The following is a 22,497-nucleotide window of genomic DNA, read 5'->3' on the forward strand; positions in this document are numbered from 1 at the left end:
CTTTTGTCTAGTTTGAAGACACATGAATGCCAATAGCTGTGTTAGGGGTGTAAGCTGTAACGTTAGTGGTGTGTGTAAAAAGACACATCTCTGCATATTTACCACAGTAATGTAATGACTCACTTTTTGATCAGCACACCGGTTTCTAATAAGGAAACCAGCTAGTGTGTAGGATTAGGTTTAACTCAGTGTCAAAGAAAGCTACTGCACAAGAATCATGTTGGAAAGGCTGTAAAAATCATTATAGTTATGAAATCATCTGAAATGTAAATGAAGTTTGCAGTGACTTATGTACTACTGGCATCAAGATACTTACTGCGAAGAGCTTTCCTCTGAAAAACAAAGAAAAAAAAAAGAATTACACAAGAAGAGTTTCCTTAGCTGATTTAGTTCTTTGAGATAGTTATTCCTAAAGTATTCAGCTTTTCAGTTTCTAGGAGTTTCTGAACCTAATACCTCTTTTTGGCATAGTGAGTTTAAGCAAAAGAAAGATTAGGTTGCTTTCAGGGGTAAATGAAGCTTCGAGTGAACTCTTAACCAGCAGCTCTGCAGCCTCTGGTTGTAGCGAATGAGGCATACATTCTCTTGATTCCAGCAAAGAGAATTGTTTATGACAATTATGCAAGGCCTTTTATACTGTACAACTATGCAAGGCGTTTTATACTGTGCTAAAAATATTCTGGCTAAAAATGTTCTTAGCATTCTTTTTAACTAAACAAAACACACACTGGCCACATGCCACATCCCTTATCACCTCCTGTGTTGCTGTTCACGTGCTCCCTTGACCAATTAGCACTTCTATCAGGCGCTGTTCACTCGAAGCTTACATAACTTGTTCTTGTCTGCATGTCAGCTGTACATTCCCCAAAGTGCTTTCAGCGAGCAAAAGTGAGCAAAGGCCCTTTACTTATTCTAGAAGACTTTTCTTGTCTCCTACATCTGGTACTTTCAGGCAGCTGACCTTTTCAGACTCTGATGCATCTGTTCTTGCCATGCTCAACCCGACAAGTACCAATGTAAAGGCTACAGAGAGGGTTGCTGGGTGCCAAGCTTTTTGCAGAAATCCTTAAAAGCAAACTTTTTTCATGACCCAGAGGAAGGAGACAGTTAATTTAGTTTCCCTTTCTTCAGAACTCAGCTAGTCAGGCCTTGTAGACTAAAACTGGCTTATTTTTATGTTGCCTTTCTTAGGTATTCCCTATCAAAACTAGGGTGGAGTTGTTCCAGGAACCAGGGTCTGGCTCATTGTTTTCTCTACATTGTTGTTTGGTAGCCATAAGCACCTACACAAACATCTCCATGTCATTCTAAAGTACCTTTTGCAATAGATGTTGGCAGAATAAAAACGTCTGCACAAAATGTTGCTGTTTTCATGCCCTCCAGCTTTAGTACCATGGAGTTCGAACCTTCACGGAAAGGAGGACGTCATCAGAATCATAAAATTATACAACGGTTTGGGTTGGAAGGGACCTTGAAGGTCATCTAGTTCCAACCCTCTGCCATAAGCAGGGACACCTTCCACTAGACCAGGTTGCTCAGGACTCCTTCCAACCTGTCCTTGAACCTTTCCAGGGATGGGGCATCCACAGCTTGTCTGGGTAAGAGAGAGCCTCATGGAAACTCTGCTAAATATAGACATTTTTTGACACAAGCAATGAGTGATTTTATTCTACTTACTTGCAAAGTAGCCCTTTTTTTGGGCATAAAATACTCCAAGGCCACACAGTGCCATCACCACAGCCACAAATACTACAGCTGCAATGATACCGCTTACATTAAGGTCATCTGTAATTATAAAACAGAAGTTCAATGTTCTAAATTCTAAAAATTTCCTCTGGCTGGATTTTTCCCTAATTACTGGAGGCATCTTTTGTATCTACAGGTGGTCTTTGGCCCAAGAGGTGTAACTTAATTAGTAACGCTTATGTATTTAAGCAACAAAAAAGGACACATGTATTTAAGCAAAAAAAAAGCACTACTATGTCCCAGCCACTTTAACAGAAGTGCTTGGTACACATCAGCTGCTTAGTTTGGGTCAAAAAATAAGGACAGAATAAGAAGGATCAAAAGATACATACTCCTCATTGTATCTACCCCAGATAAGTCTTACCCAGAGAAAATATCCTGAAATCCTTCTAAGTCTTAAAGCAAGTTTTTTCATTTAGTTAATTTGCTTAACACAACTGGAACAGCTGATGGCAGTTGGGCTCTACTTCTAAAGAACTCTTCAAATGAGCTATTTGAAATTCAATGATTTCTAAATTTTTAAATAGCAAGGCTTTTAAAATCCAACACAATAAAGCCAAGTTGCCTGAAGTTAAACTCTACATCAGGCTACTGAAACATCTGGCCATTTTTATTTTGAAGGTGATGGCTTGAGTTCAACCAGGACAAGGACCATGCCTATATCCTGATGTAATGACTAAGGGCTTCAGACAATCATCCATTTTAAAAAAACTAAAAACATCAACAAGCAGGACATTTCCATAGGCTTTTTGTTAAGTTTCCAATTACTTATTTGGATTCTGACTTTGGGCATATGCTAATATATGGTTGAGATTTTTACCCCAAAACGTACCAATTTTTTGTACAATTCAGGCTGACAGCAATTTAGGACTTAGGTTCTTATTTTCACAGAGTGATTCTGTCTCAGTAGCTTGAGGAACACTTGCTCATAATCCACCAGGAATGCATAAAAAGCCATGATACAGTGCTTTTCAGTAAAGTTCTGAGAAAGCACTGTATAGAACTTTGCAGTTCCATGTGCTGCTTTATGGAACACTTGGACAGGATCTTCTCTGCAGTAGTTACTAGGATTTGTTACCATTTGCTTTCCTATGATATCTGCAAGAACTAGTTGTATATTTTGCAAAAACCTTCATACATTTTGGGTTGTTATAGACTATTATATTAAGATCTCCCATGAATGCATCCCAAAAGGGAGGCTTTATATACAGAAAACACCCCATTGGACTGGCACACTCTTCCACAAAAACATTCATAAATATTAATGTCCTCATATGGCTGCGGCTTTTCTGTGAAGTTCACTGTTTAGGGAATCTAAAAGCTAATTACTGTGATAAGGAACTTATTATTTCCGCTCCCCCAAAATGCCATAACCAAATAAAAATATTTAATTCAATCTGGTCTTAGCTTCTTAGTTGTACCATGCAATTACATAAATCCTACTGCACGACTGTTTTTCACCCTTATTTTCTTTAACACATACCAACTTGCATTCGCTTCACTGAACATTTCTGAGATAATCCAATCCCATTGGAGGCTTCACAGAAATACTCTCCAGTGTCATTCTTTGTAACTGTATTAAACAGCTGTTAGGAAAGAGTCCAAAACCATTATGCGAACAGAAAAAAAATCCTGCAGGATAGAAATTTTGACATGTCAATGCGTGGGTTTGTTTGTTTCAAACAAATAAAACCCAAAAACCCATGAAGGACAATAAGAAATTCTGGTCCATTTCAACCTTATAACAGCTCCCTAGTCACATTCCCTGGTTCTTGAACTTCTGCTTGTTGCCCAAGAAGCTCCTTTAGATGGACATTTAACTAAGTAGAGTGTATCTACAAAGAAATTATTTTTCAGTGAATCAGAACTTTCCAATAATATCCACTTTTTTAGATATGATCTAATTTTAGAATACCTGAAATCAGAACAGTTTGTTCATTTTATCAAAACAACAACCCCATTGATTGATCCTTCAAAAAAACTTGACACATACTACTTACGATGCATTGTCAGCCAAAATTTTTCAGAAATAGAGTTTTTTGGGTGGCTCTCAACCCTCCAAAAATGCACATTATGTCTTCTTCCAACACAGAAATGCTAAACCACACTATTTATCAAATACTACTTCTGTAGAAATGAAAATGTGGAAGCAAGACTATAACAGGACTTCTCCCCCCACCACAGAAAAGCCTATCTGTTGCTTGTTCGCTGGTGCAATAACTCAGGGCATCTTGCTCTCTCATGAGCCTCACCTGAGCCTTGGTGAAGTAACTCAGGACAGTTTGTTTTGTGGTGAGTTATTTCAACACTGTGGGACTGATGCTTTCAGCTGACAGTAAACATCTTCCTGTGGAAGCAGATGTGGAAAGACAAGCTGGAATTTCTGACTGACAGACCCTTCACTTTACAAACTATAAAAGCCACACCATACTTTCACAAAGCAGAAGTCTTCTGCACATTTCCTGGAAATGTGTGGGGTCTTCTCCCCAAAGTCGGGACACTGCTTTGTGGTTACTCTCTCAAGAGCTGAGTGAAAGGACTCTGTGTACACTATCCGCAATTTAGTAGTAAGTTACATTGACTCCTAATCTGTACTATTTCTTTGCTAGCTCTAATATAGGTACCTTAATGTTGCATTGGTTTATGTGATTTACTAGTAGTTATTTTGTTTTATACTGTGTAGAAAGTTTCTCTGTTTAAGGCGTCTTGTCTGTTACCTTCTGTCTATTCAATAAATAACTAATTTTATAATAGACCTAATTGTTCAATCTTAAGAACTTGCAAGCTAGAGTGATTAGGTGCAGGTCACCTAGTAGAGCTGCTGCCAAAAATCCAAGCCTAAGGCAGGGCTTGTCTAAAGCTCTCACTTAATCCATAACAAAGAGATGAATGGAGACTGACCTCATGCCAATTTAATCATTAGACTTGTTAACTGTTTCTTTTTAATGTATGCCATACTTCGATATTTTCAGAAGTGATTAGTAGGTTTGAGTGGTCCACCTGATTTCCACAGTGTGCTGGAGGATCCTCAGAACATCTGAATGCCTAGTCATACTTCAGTTTCCATGTTTGATTTTGCACAAAAGTAGTGTATTCTTAGAACAACTCTTTACTTCTGAAAATATCAGCATTCTAAGTATCATCAAGTTTTTTTGAAGGATCAGCTAATGGGGGAAGAGTGATAGAGAGACAGCCTGTTCTGAAGGAAAAAAAACCCAGCACCACAACCCACAAAACAAACTACAACTAAAATAAAGAACCCACTAAGCTTATTTACAGTCTCAAGTGGCTTCACAGGTCCTGGATGGGAACTTGTAAACGGCACTGTATTGCAGAGATTCTGTACTGCCCTGAGTTCTGCACTCCCCCTGAAATGTGTGAAGCTACTATTCCAGATTTTAAGATTCTGTCAAATATAGCTCTGTTGCCATACTGAGAGCTCATTCTAACCTGGCACAAGTTTACCAACTGACAAGGTAAAATTTGTCATGTATTTTTAGATTCTCAGTTTTCACTACTGCAGCCTTGAACCTTACCCAGTTTGTGTGTATCACTCAAGGTCTATAGCTTGTCACTGGTTTGAGGCAGAAACTACCTTCTACATTTCTCAGCACATATTTCAGCATGACATTGACCTCCAGCAAAGACCTTGTGAATTTTTGGATTACTACCCCTGTGCATCATTTTACTGAACAGTAAAATCTGGTCTCCTTGATAGCTGTCTATGACAAAGTTGGTTATTACACTTACCAGAGTGCCAGACTTTTTATTCATGGTGTAAGTTGTGTTTGCTGCTCTAGAACTGCCTGTTCCTGTCTTCTCCATCAAGGCAACACCATTCTTGTACCACTGGTACTCAGATGGAGGGGATCCCTCAGTCTCCTTACAGCTCAGCTGCACGACCGTTCCTGTCATTGCAGAGCTGGGTACCTCACACACCGGAGTAGTTGGAGCAACTGGACAGTGAAATTGCACTTATTATACATGTACTTGTACTGTCCACGTGACAACAGGTTGACAGTCAGGGTGAGGAGGTGAGCACTTGTGCACATTTGATAACTACCACGTCAAAGAAATGAGGTGCAGGAGAAGGGCTAGAAGGCAGAATCCTGCTATTGTGAGCACAGTAAAATTTATGAGTTGCTAAAAATGAAAGAGGTTCTTACTGCCAGCCTCCCCCACTATATGCTGTGTCATCCTGTCTCCAATCTGTGCACTCTCATCCAACCCCAGAGAGTTTGTTTCACTCAATTTCTTGTATGGATCATCTTGTTCACAGACAGAGATGGGATAATTCAGAGAATCTGTAGTCCAGCAATTGCCCCCTTCCCTGCCCTAGTATTTAAAAAAATGAGGAAGAGGAAAAAGACGTTTTGTATTAAAAGGAGTAAACTTTTGAAAAGTGATTGTCAGAAAGAATTACCAAGACTGGCAGTCATCACAGGCACTGTGTAAACCCCAGTCTGAGGACCAAAACAAATTGGTTACTACATTTCAGTTTAAAATAGAAACAAATATTCCTCCACACAGATGCAGGAGAACTGTTTGTTCCTTCTCCTATGAAGATGAATGTCTCTTTTTGATTTTTAAAATGAATGGAAAAGAAACTTAATTTTTTAATTTTTTGTACTTAACATTATAGAGAAGAAAAATAATCATGAAGAGGCATCCATGGAACATTAAAAGATCAACTGACACCTTAACAAGTATTGATAGTGTTTTCTTGGTTGATTTTAAGATAACAAGCAGAAATAAAGAAAACCAAGTGAAATACTAACTAACTCACATTAACTTTCAAAAAGCTTTGAAAGCAACACACCCTCCCTCCCTTTCTCCTTTGGCCCTGAAGATTTCAACTTTAAATTAAGAAGCCATTTAACAGAGGAAAGCTGTTGAGAAAGTAGAAGAAGGAGTAAGTGGGGTTACTTCATTGTTGGCACTAATCAGAAGTTCATGCATTTATCATCCTTTATGAAGAACTTAGAGATTTTACATACAATTTTAAAAGATCAATTATTATTTTTTTTAATAGGAGAAATGGAGAATCTACAAAAGCAAGTATTTTCTTTTGTCCCTGTACAGGAAAAAAAGGAAAACTATCAGCCTCTACCACTCATCCAGTGGGAAAAATACCAGAAACAATGTGAGAATAATGTGCTCAGTATTCACTTTTCCATCTGTTTCCTAACCGGAAGAGAAAACAAAGACCCACAATTAACAACTGCCCCCCAGTAGGGGGGCACCATCTCTCCTGTAAATAAAGTCCACAGATTTCCAGCTCTCTGGCTGTCACTGCACAAAAACTCTCTCCTTCCAAAACCAGAAGGAGACTTTAGCATATTTGATAAGTGAATAAAATATTTGATAAGTGTTGACAGATGCTGACTTTCCAGTGCCAAACACCATGATCATCTTATCCAGATTCTCTGTCACTGAGTGATTTCAGTTTGGAGAACTGAAACTCACTTTTAAGTAACTAAATCCTAGTTATGTCTTTTTCTAATGCAAGCATGACTTTTGCCAAGCTGTTTTGGGATGCTGTAGAATGTTCATGTGCAAGTGTGTTTATAAACCCAGCCTGAAAAAGACCCAAAAACCCCATCATCCAGTTTCTTTACAGAAGCTTAAGTAATAAAGTTTGTACCCAATACTGTGAGAGTAATAGTAGCCTCTCCCAGGCGTTGCCCCTCTTCACTCTTGGCACTGATTTCACAGCGGTAGGTCCCAGAATCCCTTCTAGACACATTCCTAATTCGAATTCCTGTATTCAGCATCTCTGCTCGGCCTCGAAGATCACCTTTAGGGAGAACAGACAGAGAGGTTTCTGCTCTTTGCTTGTAGAATCACGGAATCACAGAATGGTCTGGATTGGAAGGGACCTTGAAGATCATCTTGTTCCACCCACCCTGCCATGGGCAGGGACACCTTCCACTAGAGCAGGTTGTTCCAAGCCCCGTCCAACCTGGCCTTGAACACTCCTGGGAATGGGGCAGCTTCTCTGGGCAACCTGTGCCAGTGCCTCACCACCCTCACAGGGAAAAATTTCCTGTGTATATTTCGTCTGTATATCTAACCTAAATTTCTACCCTTTCAGTTTGAAAGCAAATGTCTATGGCTCATTGGCTTATTCTGAAATCGGTACAACTTATTTTACGTCATATTGTACATGAAACTATTGCTCATTCATTCAGTGTTAGTCACCTATCAGCAAAGAGCAATATGTAATCCCCTTCACAAGACAGTATGAACCTTTCCTTTAGTCAAAAAAACCACCCTCAATTCGAAAAACCCCCATCTGCCATTTATTTTCCAGTTAGAAGATTGAATGCATTTTTGTGCATGTATTTCAAGAAAATACATGTAGCAGTAGTGAGGTGACTGAAAGACATCAGTTTCCACATGAGATATGGCAATCACTAACTTAATTACCTTAAAGAAAAAGTTGTGAGTGAGACCACAGCAGAGTATTTGACTTTTAAACCTGGCAAGAAAAACTTGGTGGATTTAGCAAAGATATTGCCATCAGACTTCTTAAAATAAATTTGGGGATTTTTAAAATTCTACAGGTTATTATGAAATTCAAGAAATTAAATATATGCAGAAAAAACCCAAGTTCATCAACAAGGGCAGCACATCTGCAAGTTCTATAAACTAATAAAATTGCTGTGCTTTTATTTTACTTCTCAACCTTCATTTATTGTGTGCAAGGTAACCTGTGTTTTCTCCAACACAAAAAGCTGAGATAAGTCCTTTTCAGAACATACAAAGAGAAATTTTGCTTCTGAAAAGAATACAAATAATTTAAAATAAACAGCTGGCCTTATATTTTATGTATATAAAAAATGCTGAATTTTTCATATCTAAGCTTCCTGCTTTACAGGAAGCTTCAGAAACCTCTTTTTAGCATATGAGTAAAGAGTCCACATTAGTTTAGGGGAGTTTACATCGGTATGTAATTTCATTGTTGAAAAATGCCAAGGAATCTGCAGTGCCATTTTTCTTAGTCTTGAGTTTTATTATATTTAACTTCCTTAAAAAGGTAATTAATAATTCATTATTTTACAAAGAAATTCCTTTTTTTTCCCCCAGGAAAGAATTCTTTTTCTCAAAAGGACAACTCTTCTATATGAACAGTCAAGAGTCTTCTCATTCAGTCATTTTCCAGGTGCTGTTCCCCAAGAAACAGTCAATAGCTATGCTAGGGAATGACATGTTAAATCATCTGTCTATTTGTAGTACTGTACCTGTAAATTCACCATTGTAGTAGACAAATGAGACTCCTTGAGGCTGGATTTTCTTCCACTCTATTCTTAAACTCATCCCTTTTGAAAATTTATGTTTGCAACTAAGAATAGCCTCTAGAGGGAAGAAAAAAATAAAGACAAAAGGGAAAATTAGACTTTAGTATTGTGTTGGTACACATTCAGACTCCACGAAATTAATGTTCCCCCTTCAAAAGAAGCCAGTAATTTTCCTATACTTCAGTGGCCTTTGGATCAAACTTCATATGCTGGGGACCAGACATTCCCATGCTGGATGGGGATTATTACTTTCCCCATGCAACAGGGGAATATCTAGTTTATCAATTACATGATTACCACCCTCATTTTAGTTTACATACTTTTGAGCAGATCACCACTAAAAAAGGGACTCTGATCCTGTTATTAACAATACTTTGTGAACTGCCATTCTGAATTCAGCATCAATAATTTTACTGTTTAAATGTACAACTTAATGCAGACGGAAAACATTCCAATAAAATGGTTAAAGAAACAAATGCAACATACACATTGCTACCTGTAAGATACCCATCTTCCAATACAGGCCACAGAATCAAGGAGCAAAAGACTTTTCAGTTTTGGCAAGGCCTGTCTAGCTTTCATTACGCAAACATGCACAGCTCAAACATAATAAACCATCATTCTCCTTTCCAGTCTCAGCAAATAAGTCTGGAAGGCAATTAAGAGCTACTGATAGATCTACTCACTTGCCCTTCGGAGTCTGATTTCCTAGGTCTGCTCTGAGAGGAAACAAAAAGCCAGACTGGTAGCCTTGGTGATATCTCACAGGGGAAAAAAATGTCCAGACTTGAAAGAAAAATAGAGGCAGGAGGACATTCCTTGCCAGAAACATGTTATACATGCACTGACTGCTTCAAAAAACATACAGTGCACTCAGGAAGTCTGAGGTTCCTGACTTCAGGTTGAGCAGATGGGTGGAGGCTTCCTGAATCTTAAGATTTGCTAATTTCCTTTCAATTTTGTTTCTGTATCCTTCTAACAAAGAAAAACCATCATTCAAGCTCAGCTTGCTTTTGCTACTGACCTTGTGAGAGTTGGCTGGTCTAATGAGCTGGCCTCTGTTAGCTGACACAGACAGTTCAGCTGAAGTGTTCTCAGCTGAACAAGTCACCTCTGTCTCGAATGAGCTTCCCCTTTCTTGCATACCACATGTTTTTGTTTCAGGGAAAAAACCTAGTATTGACGCCCACCCACTAATCTTTTTCAGAGAAAAGGAATGGATGGAAGATAGGGAGCATGCACAGAAAAGAAACAACACAATAAAATCCTCCTTAGTTATAGCTCCCCTCTCATGCTTTTTCCCATAGTAATGGAGTTAGGGAAAGGTATTTCCCAGAGCAGGTGTACTTGACTTGCACTAGGGTAGGTCCACAAGATGCTGTGCATCAGCACTGGTACTGCTAAGCCTGCAAAAGCCCTCTGGAATCTTGGAGAGATCTGCACAATATTTAATTCAGACTTACATCTGGTCTGGAGGCTATGATTGGTGATAGAATTATAGAATATCTCAAACTGGAAGGAACCCTAAAGATAAGTAAGCCCAAATCCCTGCTCCTTACAGAACTACCTAAAACTAAACCATGACTGAGAGTGTCACCTAGATGCGCCTTGAGCTCTGTCAGGCTTAGTGCCAATCCCTGGGGAGCCTGTTCCAATGCCTGACCATCCTCCTCTACAGTAACAGGATTTAGAGGAGAAAAAGAAGATGCATTTCAGACCAGCTACACTCAGTGGAATAACCACATCTATCAGCCCTACCATCCTTTAGTGCTGCTACACATGGACAACTTGGCTTGGTATCTGGGCTGTGCTAAATTGATTTCATTCAGTGTACAAATAATAAAAGAACAAAATGCTAGCCATTATACCATGTAAAAAGATAGAACCTAATCAAGCCTTAATATTATCTGAAGAGTTCCTCTCTTCTTTTGCCTGCCTTGAGCTCTAAAGTTATTTTGTCAAGAGAAGAATACTTAACAGAAGTCCAGATGACAGCTTTAGAGACCTCTAAAATATTTGATTATTACCTTGAACAGCTGAATAAGATTTAAAGCTCAGACAATGATTTTTTCAATCCCAAATTCCCACCTCTCTCTATTCCAACCAAACTCGTAAAACATACAAACCCACATAACCCACAAACCTCACACTACACTACACCACTTTCTTAGGTTACATGGAAGGTGGAAGCAAAAAGTGTGTCTTCTATTACCGTCTTTATAAGCTGTTAAAAGCAGGTGGGGCAGTGGCCTTTATCTTCAGCATGACTCAGCCCTGATAACACCCTGCAGGGGGCTATCTCTCATAATGGGCCATCAAGGTCTGTGGGAATGACTCATAGAATTATATCATCCCATTGTGAGATGCCCTGCCCAGAGGGGAAGAACTGAACATTCATACCTGCATACAAGCTGAGGCTCTTTAACACTACAACACTATTTCCACTGGACCCCCAGAGAAGGACTAGACCTTTCTTCAGGATGACCACTTCAACAAGACCACATCCATCCAGTGGGACTACAGCCACCATTTAACGGGACTACTACCACCACCCTGACCAACAGGGTGTCAGGTTGTATTCTGACTTTGGCAGTTTAAATAGTTGTTTCTGTATTATTGCATTCTTATAAATGCAAGTAAAAAACTGTTACTCCTTTCCCCATATCTTTTGCCTGAAAGCCCCTTGAATTCAAAGTTATACTAATTTGGAGGGGAAGGAGGGTGTCCATATTTTCTATTCTAAGGGAGGTTCCCGTCTTCCTTGGCAGACACCTATCTTTCAAACCAAGAAATCCCTTTTCTCATCCACCCAGCAAACAGGTTTTTCTCTTTGCCTCTGTAAGTTCTCCACCCCATTACTGGAAGTAATTTCCACTTAATACATGACACATACATATATAACTGTATAAATATCTGTTTTGGGAATGTCTTTTTATCCCGTCCCATCTTTGGTTTTTTTGTTATTTTTGTTTTGTGTCTGGGATGGTCGCTGTCTGCCCCTCACCCCAGCTCAAGAATCTCGAAGTAGGTGGGAGTCAGCCAGCGATTTCCTATTAAGAGTTGAGGGAGAGAGAAAAGGGAAGCTCGGCCCTTTCCAGCTGCGGGGTTGACTGGACTAGCCAGGCAGAAGGGTCCCTCTAGCAGAGATATTGTTACATGTGGATTTTGCCTGTTTCTTTTTGTTTCTTTCTCTTTCAGCACTTTGACTGGGCTTACCGGCTCCTTTTCTCTGCCCCTCTGCTGTTTGGGAGCCCAGAGCTGCTGCATGCTGCACTGAGACCTGGAACGGGAGTACCCTGTCTCCTGCCAGGAGCTGCCCTGCCTTTGCACAGCCTGACCCAGGGACCAGCCATCGCTGGTGAGCTACCAAGGGGAGCAATTTCCTGCTCAACGTCCACCGTTTTTTTCTGCTACTGCTTCGGTTTTTTTGCTACATTGTAACCCAATACCCTGTGCCTGCTGGGACGCCTATGGCTCTTGCTACAGTTGTGGAGTTCCTGCTACCTCTTGCTTGCTAGCCCAGGTGAGCCAGCCCTGCTGTTCCACCTTGCTGCTCCGAGGTTCCTGCTGCAGCCTATTTCGCCATCCAGCCCGCCCGCCATTATCCAAGTGGAGAATGAACTCGCGCCACAGCGCCCCCTGCAGCCGCGGGGGAATCATCGTACCCGCCTTGCCTGGTTGGGAGCCCACAGCGCCTCTGCCGGCTGTGACCGTAACTGCACCACAGGAGAAGGTGCCTCACAGCCCAGAGAAGGCTGTTACTGGGTTTCTGGATTCGTTTGTTGTCGCTGCTGTTGTTGTTGTTTGTTTACCTTGTTATAAATACTAACAAAGAACTGTTATTCCTTTTCTCATATCTTTGCCTGAAAGCCCTTAATTTCAAAGTTACAATAATTTGGAAGGAAGGGGAGTAATATTCTCTTTTCCAAGCGAGTCTCCTGCCTTCCTCAGCAGACACCTGTCTTTCAAACCGAGACAACAGCCATTATAGCTAGTAAACAAGTAAAAATAACCATTAAATTATTTTTACTTATAATTAGCTAAATTATAGCTGTTCTCTCTTGTCACTCATTCTTCTGTCTTGTAGGATATTTAATTCTTCTCCTTTCCATCAGCTCTTATAATTTTGTGTGGAAGGAAACCAGGTAGAAGTTACAAGACTGACAAACAAGTCATAGAACCACAGAACAGTTGAGGTTGAAAAGGATCTCTATGGAGCACCTAGTTAAATCCCATACTGAGACAGAGAAAGTGGGGACGAGACTAAGATAACACAGAGTCAGTGGAGAGAGTAGGCAGAAGACCCCTCAGGTAAGAGGAAGACAACCTCAAGAGTTGCACAGCTTCTGTATACATAGTTTGCATTTATTGTGTATGTATTAAAAATTATCAGAACAATGCCCATACTGTACCCTTAAACTCCTCTGCTTTTACATTTTTGTTATCTGTTTCAATGGAGATTCCAGACACTTCAGGATCTGCAAGGGGACAGCAAAAAAAGACAATTCAGCAATAAACATTTGTTATTTCATACATGCTTCAGCAGCTACAAGCAATATTTTTGAGATCTCCTCACATTGTACAAATCAGACATTGCCTACTAGAAAGAGTACAAACTAAGAGCTAGACCAGGGCGGGCCCTGAACAATTAATCTTTTCTCTAGGCTCTGGCACCTGTAAAAAACAAGCAATATTTCTTTTTTACAAAAGCATAGTAATATTTATGTGTAAGAAGTTCTATATAAACAGTAAATGTTTTATACTGGGGTAATGGCTCAGTCTGTTTTTAACTGGGGAAACTTCTATTAATCCATAAGCATTATTTTCCATTATATTCTTATTACAAGGCATGCATGTTTGCTGTAGAATACAACTTACAGCTTCTACAGGGTAAAAAATACATGCAGTAATTGGCAATTACCTCAAATTCTTGTTGAAATGGGAAGAAAAACATTATTTATCTATATATATATAGATAATATATATATATATATATATATCTAACAATATTTATCTAGCTTTAATTCAAAGAGAGAGAAAAATCTCCATACATTCTTAGATGTCTCATTGTCACATTTCACTAAAGCGGAACTGCAGGGTGTTCTTTTAAAACAGATGATCTAGGATGGAATTAAGCCAAATGAGGCAAGTATTATATCTGAGAACTGTTTATTGATAGCGAAAAGGATGTTATTCTACTAAAGATGAATAGAAAAACCAAAAAGGAAGAAGGAGAAGGAAAAAGAATAGGGAGAGGGAGAGAGAGTGGAGACAGACAGAAAAACTGGGCATTACTACCAGAATTTCAGAGTGTGCTGCAGACATCCAACCGGCTGGTGGTGTGTGCACTTTCCCTGCCAGGGGGAGCCTGTGCAGCTCTTGGAGCAAAGGCACAGCTACCTTTGACGGGTAGCCAGACACGAGGTGAGTGGGTGCTCAGGCACGAAGTGCAGAACCCTGGACCGGGTCATGGTGGGCATCATGGCAATGGGCTGGATTGGTGATGCAGGTTTGGAAGCAGGTGGCTCAGGCAGGGACAAGAGAGGCAGGGACAAAGCAGGTAGGGCACTGGGCAAGAATTCAGGGAGGCAGGACAGGTGATGGCTGGAGAAGGCAAGGGAACCAAAGTGGTAGGGCAGTACACAGGAAGTGGTCAGCAGGTGTCCAGCCAGCAAGAGGGAGAGCGAGCAAGCAACGACAAGCAAGGGCCAGTGAGGGCAAAAACGGAAGCAAAAGAGCCAGGGCAAAAAGACCCCAGAGCTTGTGATGCAGAAATTCCAGAGAGAACAAGCAAAATAACCACTAGATCTACATCAACCCCTACCCAACTACCTTCTATCCCACTGGATCTATGCATCCTCTCTTAAGGGCTGCTCGGGAGGGAAGGAGTCCACTGTGTTCCCTCACAATTCAGAGCCATCCCTGCAAGGCCCAGGAGTTGGTCATAGGTATTACAATTACTCCACGTCAGGCTAGTAAGTGCTTAACAACAGCTGAACACAGTTCTTTACATAGCTCTACTTATTTCTTTTCCAAAAGCATCTCAACTTCCCTGGGTTTAGGACTAGTTTTGAAGACAGCATGGATACTCCTAATGCAGTCCATTTCCTCTGTCTGCATCAGCAAACTCAAAAATTGCTATATGGGGTATAGACAAGAACTAAGAACTTCTTTCCATCAACAGTGTTTAGAAACTTGAGTAGGTAAATAGCAACATTAGACTTTCTCAAGCACACAGATGTCCTTCATTCATCATTAAAGAAATAATTTTCCTTCCCCCTGCATAATGGGGGAAGAGTTGCAGATGGATATGTAGACTTGACCTGAAGACACAAACAAATTAAGAATATCTTGCTTCTTATGGCTTTCTTTTAACAGCTTGGCTTGGGGATGTTCTTTTATCCCATACTATATTTGGGTTTTTTTCTTTTTGTTTTGAGTCCAGAATGGTAGCTGCCCACCCCCTTCCCCCCACGGTTCGAGGATTATTGTAATGGTTGAGAGCCAGCCTGAGATTTCCTGTGAGAGTTGGGGTGGGGGCAAGGAGCAGCTTCTCCCTTTTCTGCCAGGCGGGTGATTCGGCTGGCCATGCTGGATGGTCTCTCTAATCAGAGATACTATTGCTTCGTGGGTTTTGACTGGGCTTATTGGCTTGCTTCTCTGCTTCTCCTGCTGTCTGGGAGCCCAGAGCCAGTGCGTGCCATGCGAGGACTGGGAGCATCCCCTCCCTTGCTGGGGGGCCACCCTCCCCTCTGCACAGTCCAGACCCAGGAACCAGCCATCGCGGGTGAGCTGTCCAGAGGAGTGATTCCCCACTCAGCCCCCGCCCTTTTTCTGCCACTGCTGTGGGCTTTCAGTACACTGTAACCTAACACCCCATGCCTGCGGGGCACCCCATGGCTCCTGCTACAACTACTGAGTTTCTGCTGCCTTTTCCTGGCTACCCCCTCATGAGCCCACCCTGCAGTTCAAGCTTGCTTCTCCAAGATTCCTTCTACAGCTCATCTCGCCATCTGGAGGGGCACCGGGATTGGCTGCTCCTGTGAAGTTTTCCATCTTTCTTCCGCTGGCTGTGCCCGTCATTACCCACGTGAGAGAGACACGACTGAGCTCGCGCCACAGCACCCCCTGCAGCAGCCAGGGAATCACCTGCCCTCCCCAGTCGGGAGCCAACAGCGCCCCTGCTGGCTGTGACAGTAACTGCACCAAACAGGAGGGTGCCTGACAGCCCAGAGAAGGCTGTTACTGGATTTCTGGTTTTGTTTGTTTGTTTGTTTCTGGTTTTGTTTGTTTGTTCGTTGTTGGTTGTTTGCCTTGTTATAAATACTAATAAAGAACTGTTATTACTTTTCTCATATCTTTGCCTGAAGGTCCTTTAATTCCAAAGTTATAATAATTCGGAGGGAAGGGGGGGTAATATTCTCTATTCCAAGGGAGGTTCCCACCTTCTTTGACCGACACCTGTCTTTCAAACCAAGACACAGCTGATTACTTCTGTTGAAGTGTGTGCTTCACTTCTGCCTTGAGTGAGCCCATTTGGGCTTTCAGCTATGGATTCTCAGTGCTCGAAGTAAACATGCTGTTTTCTTTGTTTGAAGGTAGCATCACAGAATCTTAGAATAGTTTGTGTTGGAAGAGATCTTTAAAGATCATCAAGTTGAAGCCCCCTGCAATGGGCAGGACTATCTTCAACATAAGTAGGTTGCTCAGAGCCCCATCCAGCCTGACCCTGAATGTTTCCAGGGATGGGGCATCCGCTATCTTTTTGGGTAATGCGTGCCAGTGTTTCACCACCCTTACTGTAAAAACTTTCTTCTTTGTATCTAGTCTGAATCAACCCTCTTTTAGTTTAAGCCATTACCCCTTGTCCTAACACACAACAGGCCCTACTAAAAATTTTGTCCCCATCTTTCTTATAAGTCCCCTTTAAGCAATGAAAGGCTGCAATAAGGTCTTCCGAGAGCTTACTCTTTCACAGAGTGAACAACCCCAACTGTCTCAGACTATTTTCATAGGAGAGGTGTCACATTCCCGTGATAATTTTTGTGGCCCTCCTCTGGACTCACTCCAACAGGTCCATGTGCTTCCTGTGCTGGGAGCCCAGAGCTGATGCAGCACTGCAGGTGGGGTCTCACCAGAGCAGGGCACCGGGGCAGAATCCCCTCCCTCCCCTGCTGTCCATGGGGCTTTGGATGCAGCCCAGCACATGACAGGTTTCTGGGCTCCCACTGAACATGGCTGGGGCATGTCCAGCCTCTTACCCACCAACATCCCCAAGTCCTTCTTGTAGGGCTTCTCTGGATCTGCTCATCCCCAGCCTGGATTGATATGGGGGGTTGCCCTGACCCAGGTGCAGCACCTTGAACTCGGTCTTGCTAAACCTCATGAGATTCCCAAGGGCCACTTCTTGAGCTAGTCCAGGTCCTTCTGGATGACATCCCATCCTTCAAGTGTGGCAACAGCACCACTCAACTTGGTGTCATCTGCAAATCTGCTGACAGTGCACTCCATCCCTTTCTCTGTATCATTAATGGAAACATTAAACAGCACTGATCCCATACACCCATACACCATCCCATTCCTTATGGTTTAAGTCTGGCACAACAGAGGGAATTCTTCGTTCATTCTGTTTCTATGGCTTTTTCCTCCTTAATTTTCTAGGGTTTTTTCAGCATCCTTTAAAAATACAAATTGCAGTTCTACTGGTATCTATAACCACTGTCTCTGAGACATGGAGCAACACTCAGAATAGGTATCTGAGTCCCTGGCACTGTAGTAAGTTATTCATTCACTGTATGCTGTGGTGGGTTGACCTTGGGTGGCTGCTGGACAACCACATACCTGCTCTCTCACTCCTTCTCCTCAACATGACCAGAGAGAAAATAAGATTAAAAAGCTCATGGGTCAAGAGAAAGGGAGTTTAGTTCGCAGGTACCATCACAGGCAAAACAGACTCAATTTAGGAAAAAAGAAATTAAATTTATTGTCAATTTAAAATAGAGTAAATGCAGTAGTTGTGGGAATGAGCTCCTCTCTGCTGCTCCTCTCTCTGTACGCTCTCCCCTGCTTCAGCATGGGCTGCTCTCTATGGGTCACAGATACTGCCAGGAGCCTGCTCAAACATGAATTCTCTGTGCTGCTTTCTAGCTATCTCACATCCCCTTCCAAATACATGTCCAACAATTCTTGTATCTAAAAGAATATAGCCTCACACATGACAATATAAAGTTAATTTTCTTGTGTGCACATTACCAAAAGATCCAAATAGTGTGTAACTATCCAGTCTATAATGTGTTTTAATTTTAACATCAACTTTATATTAGCCAAAAAGCTATATATCAGAAGTTTATATTATGAAAATAAATAAGACTTGAAGAATTATAGCAATGCCATTTATTTGCTCCTAGAATACTGAAATAGCAAAAAAAAATTTGCACAACAAATAGCACTTGGAAATTTTTTCCATCCCTCCAAGAAAGAAAATTTTCCTACTGAACTTTAAAGGAAGAAATTTAAAAAATCCTCTATATAAGCCCTCATATACCCTGTTGAAACCAGAGGTGGGAACCATTTCTCCAGCCCCTCTGTCTTGTGGTGATTTATGATGATAGTCTATTCCCTGATCCTCTGCTTTACACTCAAAACTGGTTGTTGTATGTTTAGGGTGGGTCCGGGGGAGGGGGAGGCCTTGAGTTCTTTGGCAGGTTTTTTCAAAGTGTCACTTCCTAGGCGTCTGGGGTGCAGTGCTGTCTGGTTTTGCTTGGCTAGCTTGGTTTTGTTGGCCCAGGCAAGAAGTTTTACCTTTCCCTGGCATTGGGGAAGCTGCAGCAGCAATCCTTGGGCAATTTTTTGAGGTGAACTTGTCACCAAAGCTGCAGGAAAAACAAAAACCCTCCAACAACATTTTTAATGTTAGAGAGTCAAGGCATTACTTTATTATCCGGCCAGGATGTACCACAGAAATCATCTCATCCACACATAGCCCGGGTGTGCAGAGAGAATGATTCCATGACACATGATTTCACTAGACTTTTCAGGTATTTTATACAGTCAAAATACATAGAAATGTATTGGGTCAGTGTTCATTGGTCCGAAGTGGAGCAAACCCTCAGTATTCAGTTTCCCATTGGATCCGAATCTCCTTGCCTCTGATGTTAATTACAAAATTTTTAAACTGGTATATTTTCCAACAAACTGGACAGCTTGTTAGTCTGAAGCCAGAGAAAATGGGACCTGTGGGAGAGGGGCCACCCGGGATTGGCCGTTCAGCTGCTCTTTTTGAGCCCCAAACCTTGGGAAAGCCAAGCTGGGGAGAGAAAGCACACTGAGAGTCTCTAGCCCAGCTGCTTCATTTGGAATGGAGTGGGGATTGATGCCAGAGTCCCCAGCTTTTCATCTCTTTGCCCGAACTGCTGCATGAAGCTCCTGTTTTGTTGTTTTCCTGAGACCAACGCCAGTGCCATCTTCTACCACGTGGTGTGAGCTGGTATTTTTTTCCCTGGCATTTTGTGGTTTTGTTCTGGGGGGAGGGGGGGCAGTAAGGTCTGACAGTTTAATCTAGCGTTTATTTATGTTTTTTTCCTTACCTTGTGGGCATTCTCTTTGTTAATACACTGTTGGTTTGGTTTTTTTTTCCAGTTTCATCCACTAGTATTCATTTCCTATTGGTAGAATGGGATTGATGGAACGCTTTTGGTGAGTTGAGGAGGCGACTCATTCCAGTGTCTTCTCCTAAATTTGTCTCTAAACTAAGACACCCTTTCAAAGCAATCATTACTCCCTCAAGTCCACACACAGCCCAGATCCTTGATTTTGTTCAGGCTTGGTCTAGAATAAAGCTTGGTCTAGAATTACGTCCTATTTAGATTTATGGGAAAAAAGTATCAACCTGTGATTTTTACCCAAACCATGTTTCTGGAACAATACCCTCTTTCCCCTCTTCCCCCATATTCTAGATGCCAATAGATAACAAATCACACTTAACTATTGGCATAACGTATTCCTTCATGATGGGGAAGAATGTTTTTTTTTCTGAGACTGACAGCAGCTAGCACTTGATAACACTTCAAAAGGAAGCATTTCTAGTCTCCAATGTGTGGATAAAACCATTCATAAATTATTGGTACATCAACCTTTCCTGTCTAGACACAAAACAGCTCAAATACATGCAATTCACCACTGTATTACATTCACTGTTTCATGGGCCTGGAAATTTCTCTCTTCCTCATTAATACATATGTCATGAAGCTTACTGTCATGATCAAAATATTCACACACTAAGAAGCTACAAAAGGAAAACACATTTTAGGACTTCTAGGACAGGACCATGGTATTTACTTTTCACTATGGAAGTAATTACAGAATTACCTCACGTGCTTTGTATCGGGAACTTGCAATTGCATAAAGTCTCCATACATACCCTAATGTCAAGGGATTTTTAGAATACATGAAGATTCTATTATGCAATGCAATTAAGTACAGAATATGAGAAAGAGGAGGAGAAAGGGAGAGAAAGAAGTTCAACACACACACAGCCCCCCTCCTCAAACACACAAACCCCACATATACATGACCCTCTTAAAGGAGCTGTGGAGTCCAAACAGTAATGTAAGGTGGTGCAGAGACAGCTGACTAAATCAAAACTATTATATATTCTCATCAAACAGAAAGATAGGAGAGGTCCTTAAAGATAGAGCATCTCTTCCTTTAGATGTCCTTCAAGAAATGCCTCTGCCAAATATTCAGAATCCAAGTCTTCAGCTTTGGATTTTAATTCACCATATAAAGAGCAATAGTGAAAAGATGACATATTACTGTACGGGTAAACCTTTTATTCAGACTGCTTTTTAAAGACTGGAAAATAAAAAACAGCTTTTACATGTCAGTAACTCCACTTGTTTAGAAGTAAACTCCAAAAATACACACTTCCCATGTGATAAACACTCACACAGCTGTAAACTTAAACTACTAGCTGGAGGAATCATTAACGAAAAGTGTATCAGTCAAATCAAATCAAAGGAAACTGTGCCTGGAGGAAATTACATAAGAACAGAATCAAAACAGTTACAAGTACAAGAGAAAAAGCAGTCTTGTATTTGTTTTACCAAGTTCTAAATAGCAGGTGGTCTAGAGCAAAGCTTTACAAAGAGCTTCCAAGGATACTCTTAGTTTAGAAGTCCAACATCTCAAGAATAAAGTCAGCTCTCTTACTGAAGTCCCGGAAAGAGAATAGCAAACCAGACATCTGTTTGGTGTTAGCATCCTTAAGGTATGTGACCACTTCAGGGTAAAGCCTCAGCAACATGATTAGGTGCTGATGCAAACTCTTCAGCCATGGAACTACCTACCATGAGGCACTCAAATGGCACCTGGAGTTTTGCCACTGTCATGTCATTTAGACACATCTGTTTTGGCTCTGATTTTGCCATACTTCCTCCTAGCAGTAGTTCACAGACTACACAGTCCATAAATGAGGAAGGGAAAGGAAAAGCTGCCTACCTTAGGACAGGATTAGTTGTGAATTACCAAAAAAACCCCCGAATTAGTAACTCCCATTCTTCTTAGTAGTCCAAGATGTGGCTGCTACAACCTAAAGGCTACCAACCCTGCCTAAGGTGGCATCAGCAAGCTGGACCACGTTAACTCTGACAGTTGACAACAGGCACCAGGGCTGAGACCCACCACTCTTCTCACTTGCATTCCTGTCATGATCCATGTAAAGCAGCCGTCCCCTTCTGTCAGTTCTGCTTGGTGAACGCCAACCTCCAGCAGGCACGCTGGAGAGAGACTGGGAGTATTCACAGCCTCTGCTGGAGTCTCCTGAGCTACCCAAAGCCTTTAACCCATCTCTGAAATTGCTGATTTAGGCACCAAAACATAGCCTGAAATAACTGGAATAAACTCAACTTCATTGGGTGAAGTCAATCACGTGAGTATGATCAACCATGTCCAGGGCTGCACACAAAGCCCCATGGGCAGCAAGGGAGAGAGGGGATTCTACCTCTCTGTCCCACTCTGGTGAGACCACAACTCCAGTGCTGCCTCCAGCTCTGGGGTCCCTAGCACGGGAAGGACATGGACCTGTTGGAGCCAGGTCAGAGGAGGCCACCAAGTGGATCAGAGGAATGGAACACCTCTACTGTGAGAAAAGGCTGAGAGAATTTGGATTATTCAGCCTGGAAAAGAGCTTTACTACAGCCTTTCAGTACCTAAAGGGGCTACAAGATACCTGGAATAGGGCTTTTTACTAGGGTATGTAGTGACAGGACAAGGAGGAATGGCTCTGAACTGAAAGAGGGCAGGTTTAGATCAGATATTGGGAACAAATTCTTCCCTGTGAGGATGGTGAGGCACTGGAATGGGTTGTCCAGAGAAGTTTTGGATGCCCCATCCCTGGAATCATTTAAGGCCAGGCTGGATGTAGCTCTAAGCAACCTGGTCTAGTGGAAGA

The 22,497-nt window shown here is 41.6% G+C and overlaps 1 protein-coding gene across 2 annotated transcripts in view; it reads right to left on the reverse strand.

The window, feature by feature from the left end:
• The window catches only part of JAM2 (junctional adhesion molecule 2), a 50,158-nt gene that overhangs the window by 5,747 nt on the left and 21,914 nt on the right, over positions 1–22,497 (reverse strand). The window contains exons 2-8 of one of the 2 annotated variants that reach the window (XM_085074568.1): positions 13,460–13,525; positions 8,991–9,104; positions 7,391–7,543; positions 5,497–5,702; positions 3,230–3,332; positions 1,678–1,785; positions 317–332 (exon numbers count right to left, since the gene is read on the reverse strand). In XM_085074568.1, coding sequence (XP_084930694.1) covers positions 317–332; positions 1,678–1,785; positions 3,230–3,332; positions 5,497–5,702; positions 7,391–7,543; positions 8,991–9,104; positions 13,460–13,525 — 766 coding nt within the window. The remainder of the gene's footprint in view (positions 1–316; positions 333–1,677; positions 1,786–3,229; positions 3,333–5,496; positions 5,703–7,390; positions 7,544–8,990; positions 9,105–13,459; positions 13,526–22,497) is intronic. The other variant, XM_085074578.1, reaches the window with a different exon arrangement.

Source organism: Lichenostomus cassidix, chromosome 1 (genome assembly GCF_008360975.1).
Source record: "Lichenostomus cassidix isolate B80296 chromosome 1, HeHo_3.0, whole genome shotgun sequence".
In the NCBI taxonomy this organism is placed as follows: Eukaryota; Metazoa; Chordata; class Aves; order Passeriformes; family Meliphagidae; genus Lichenostomus; species Lichenostomus cassidix.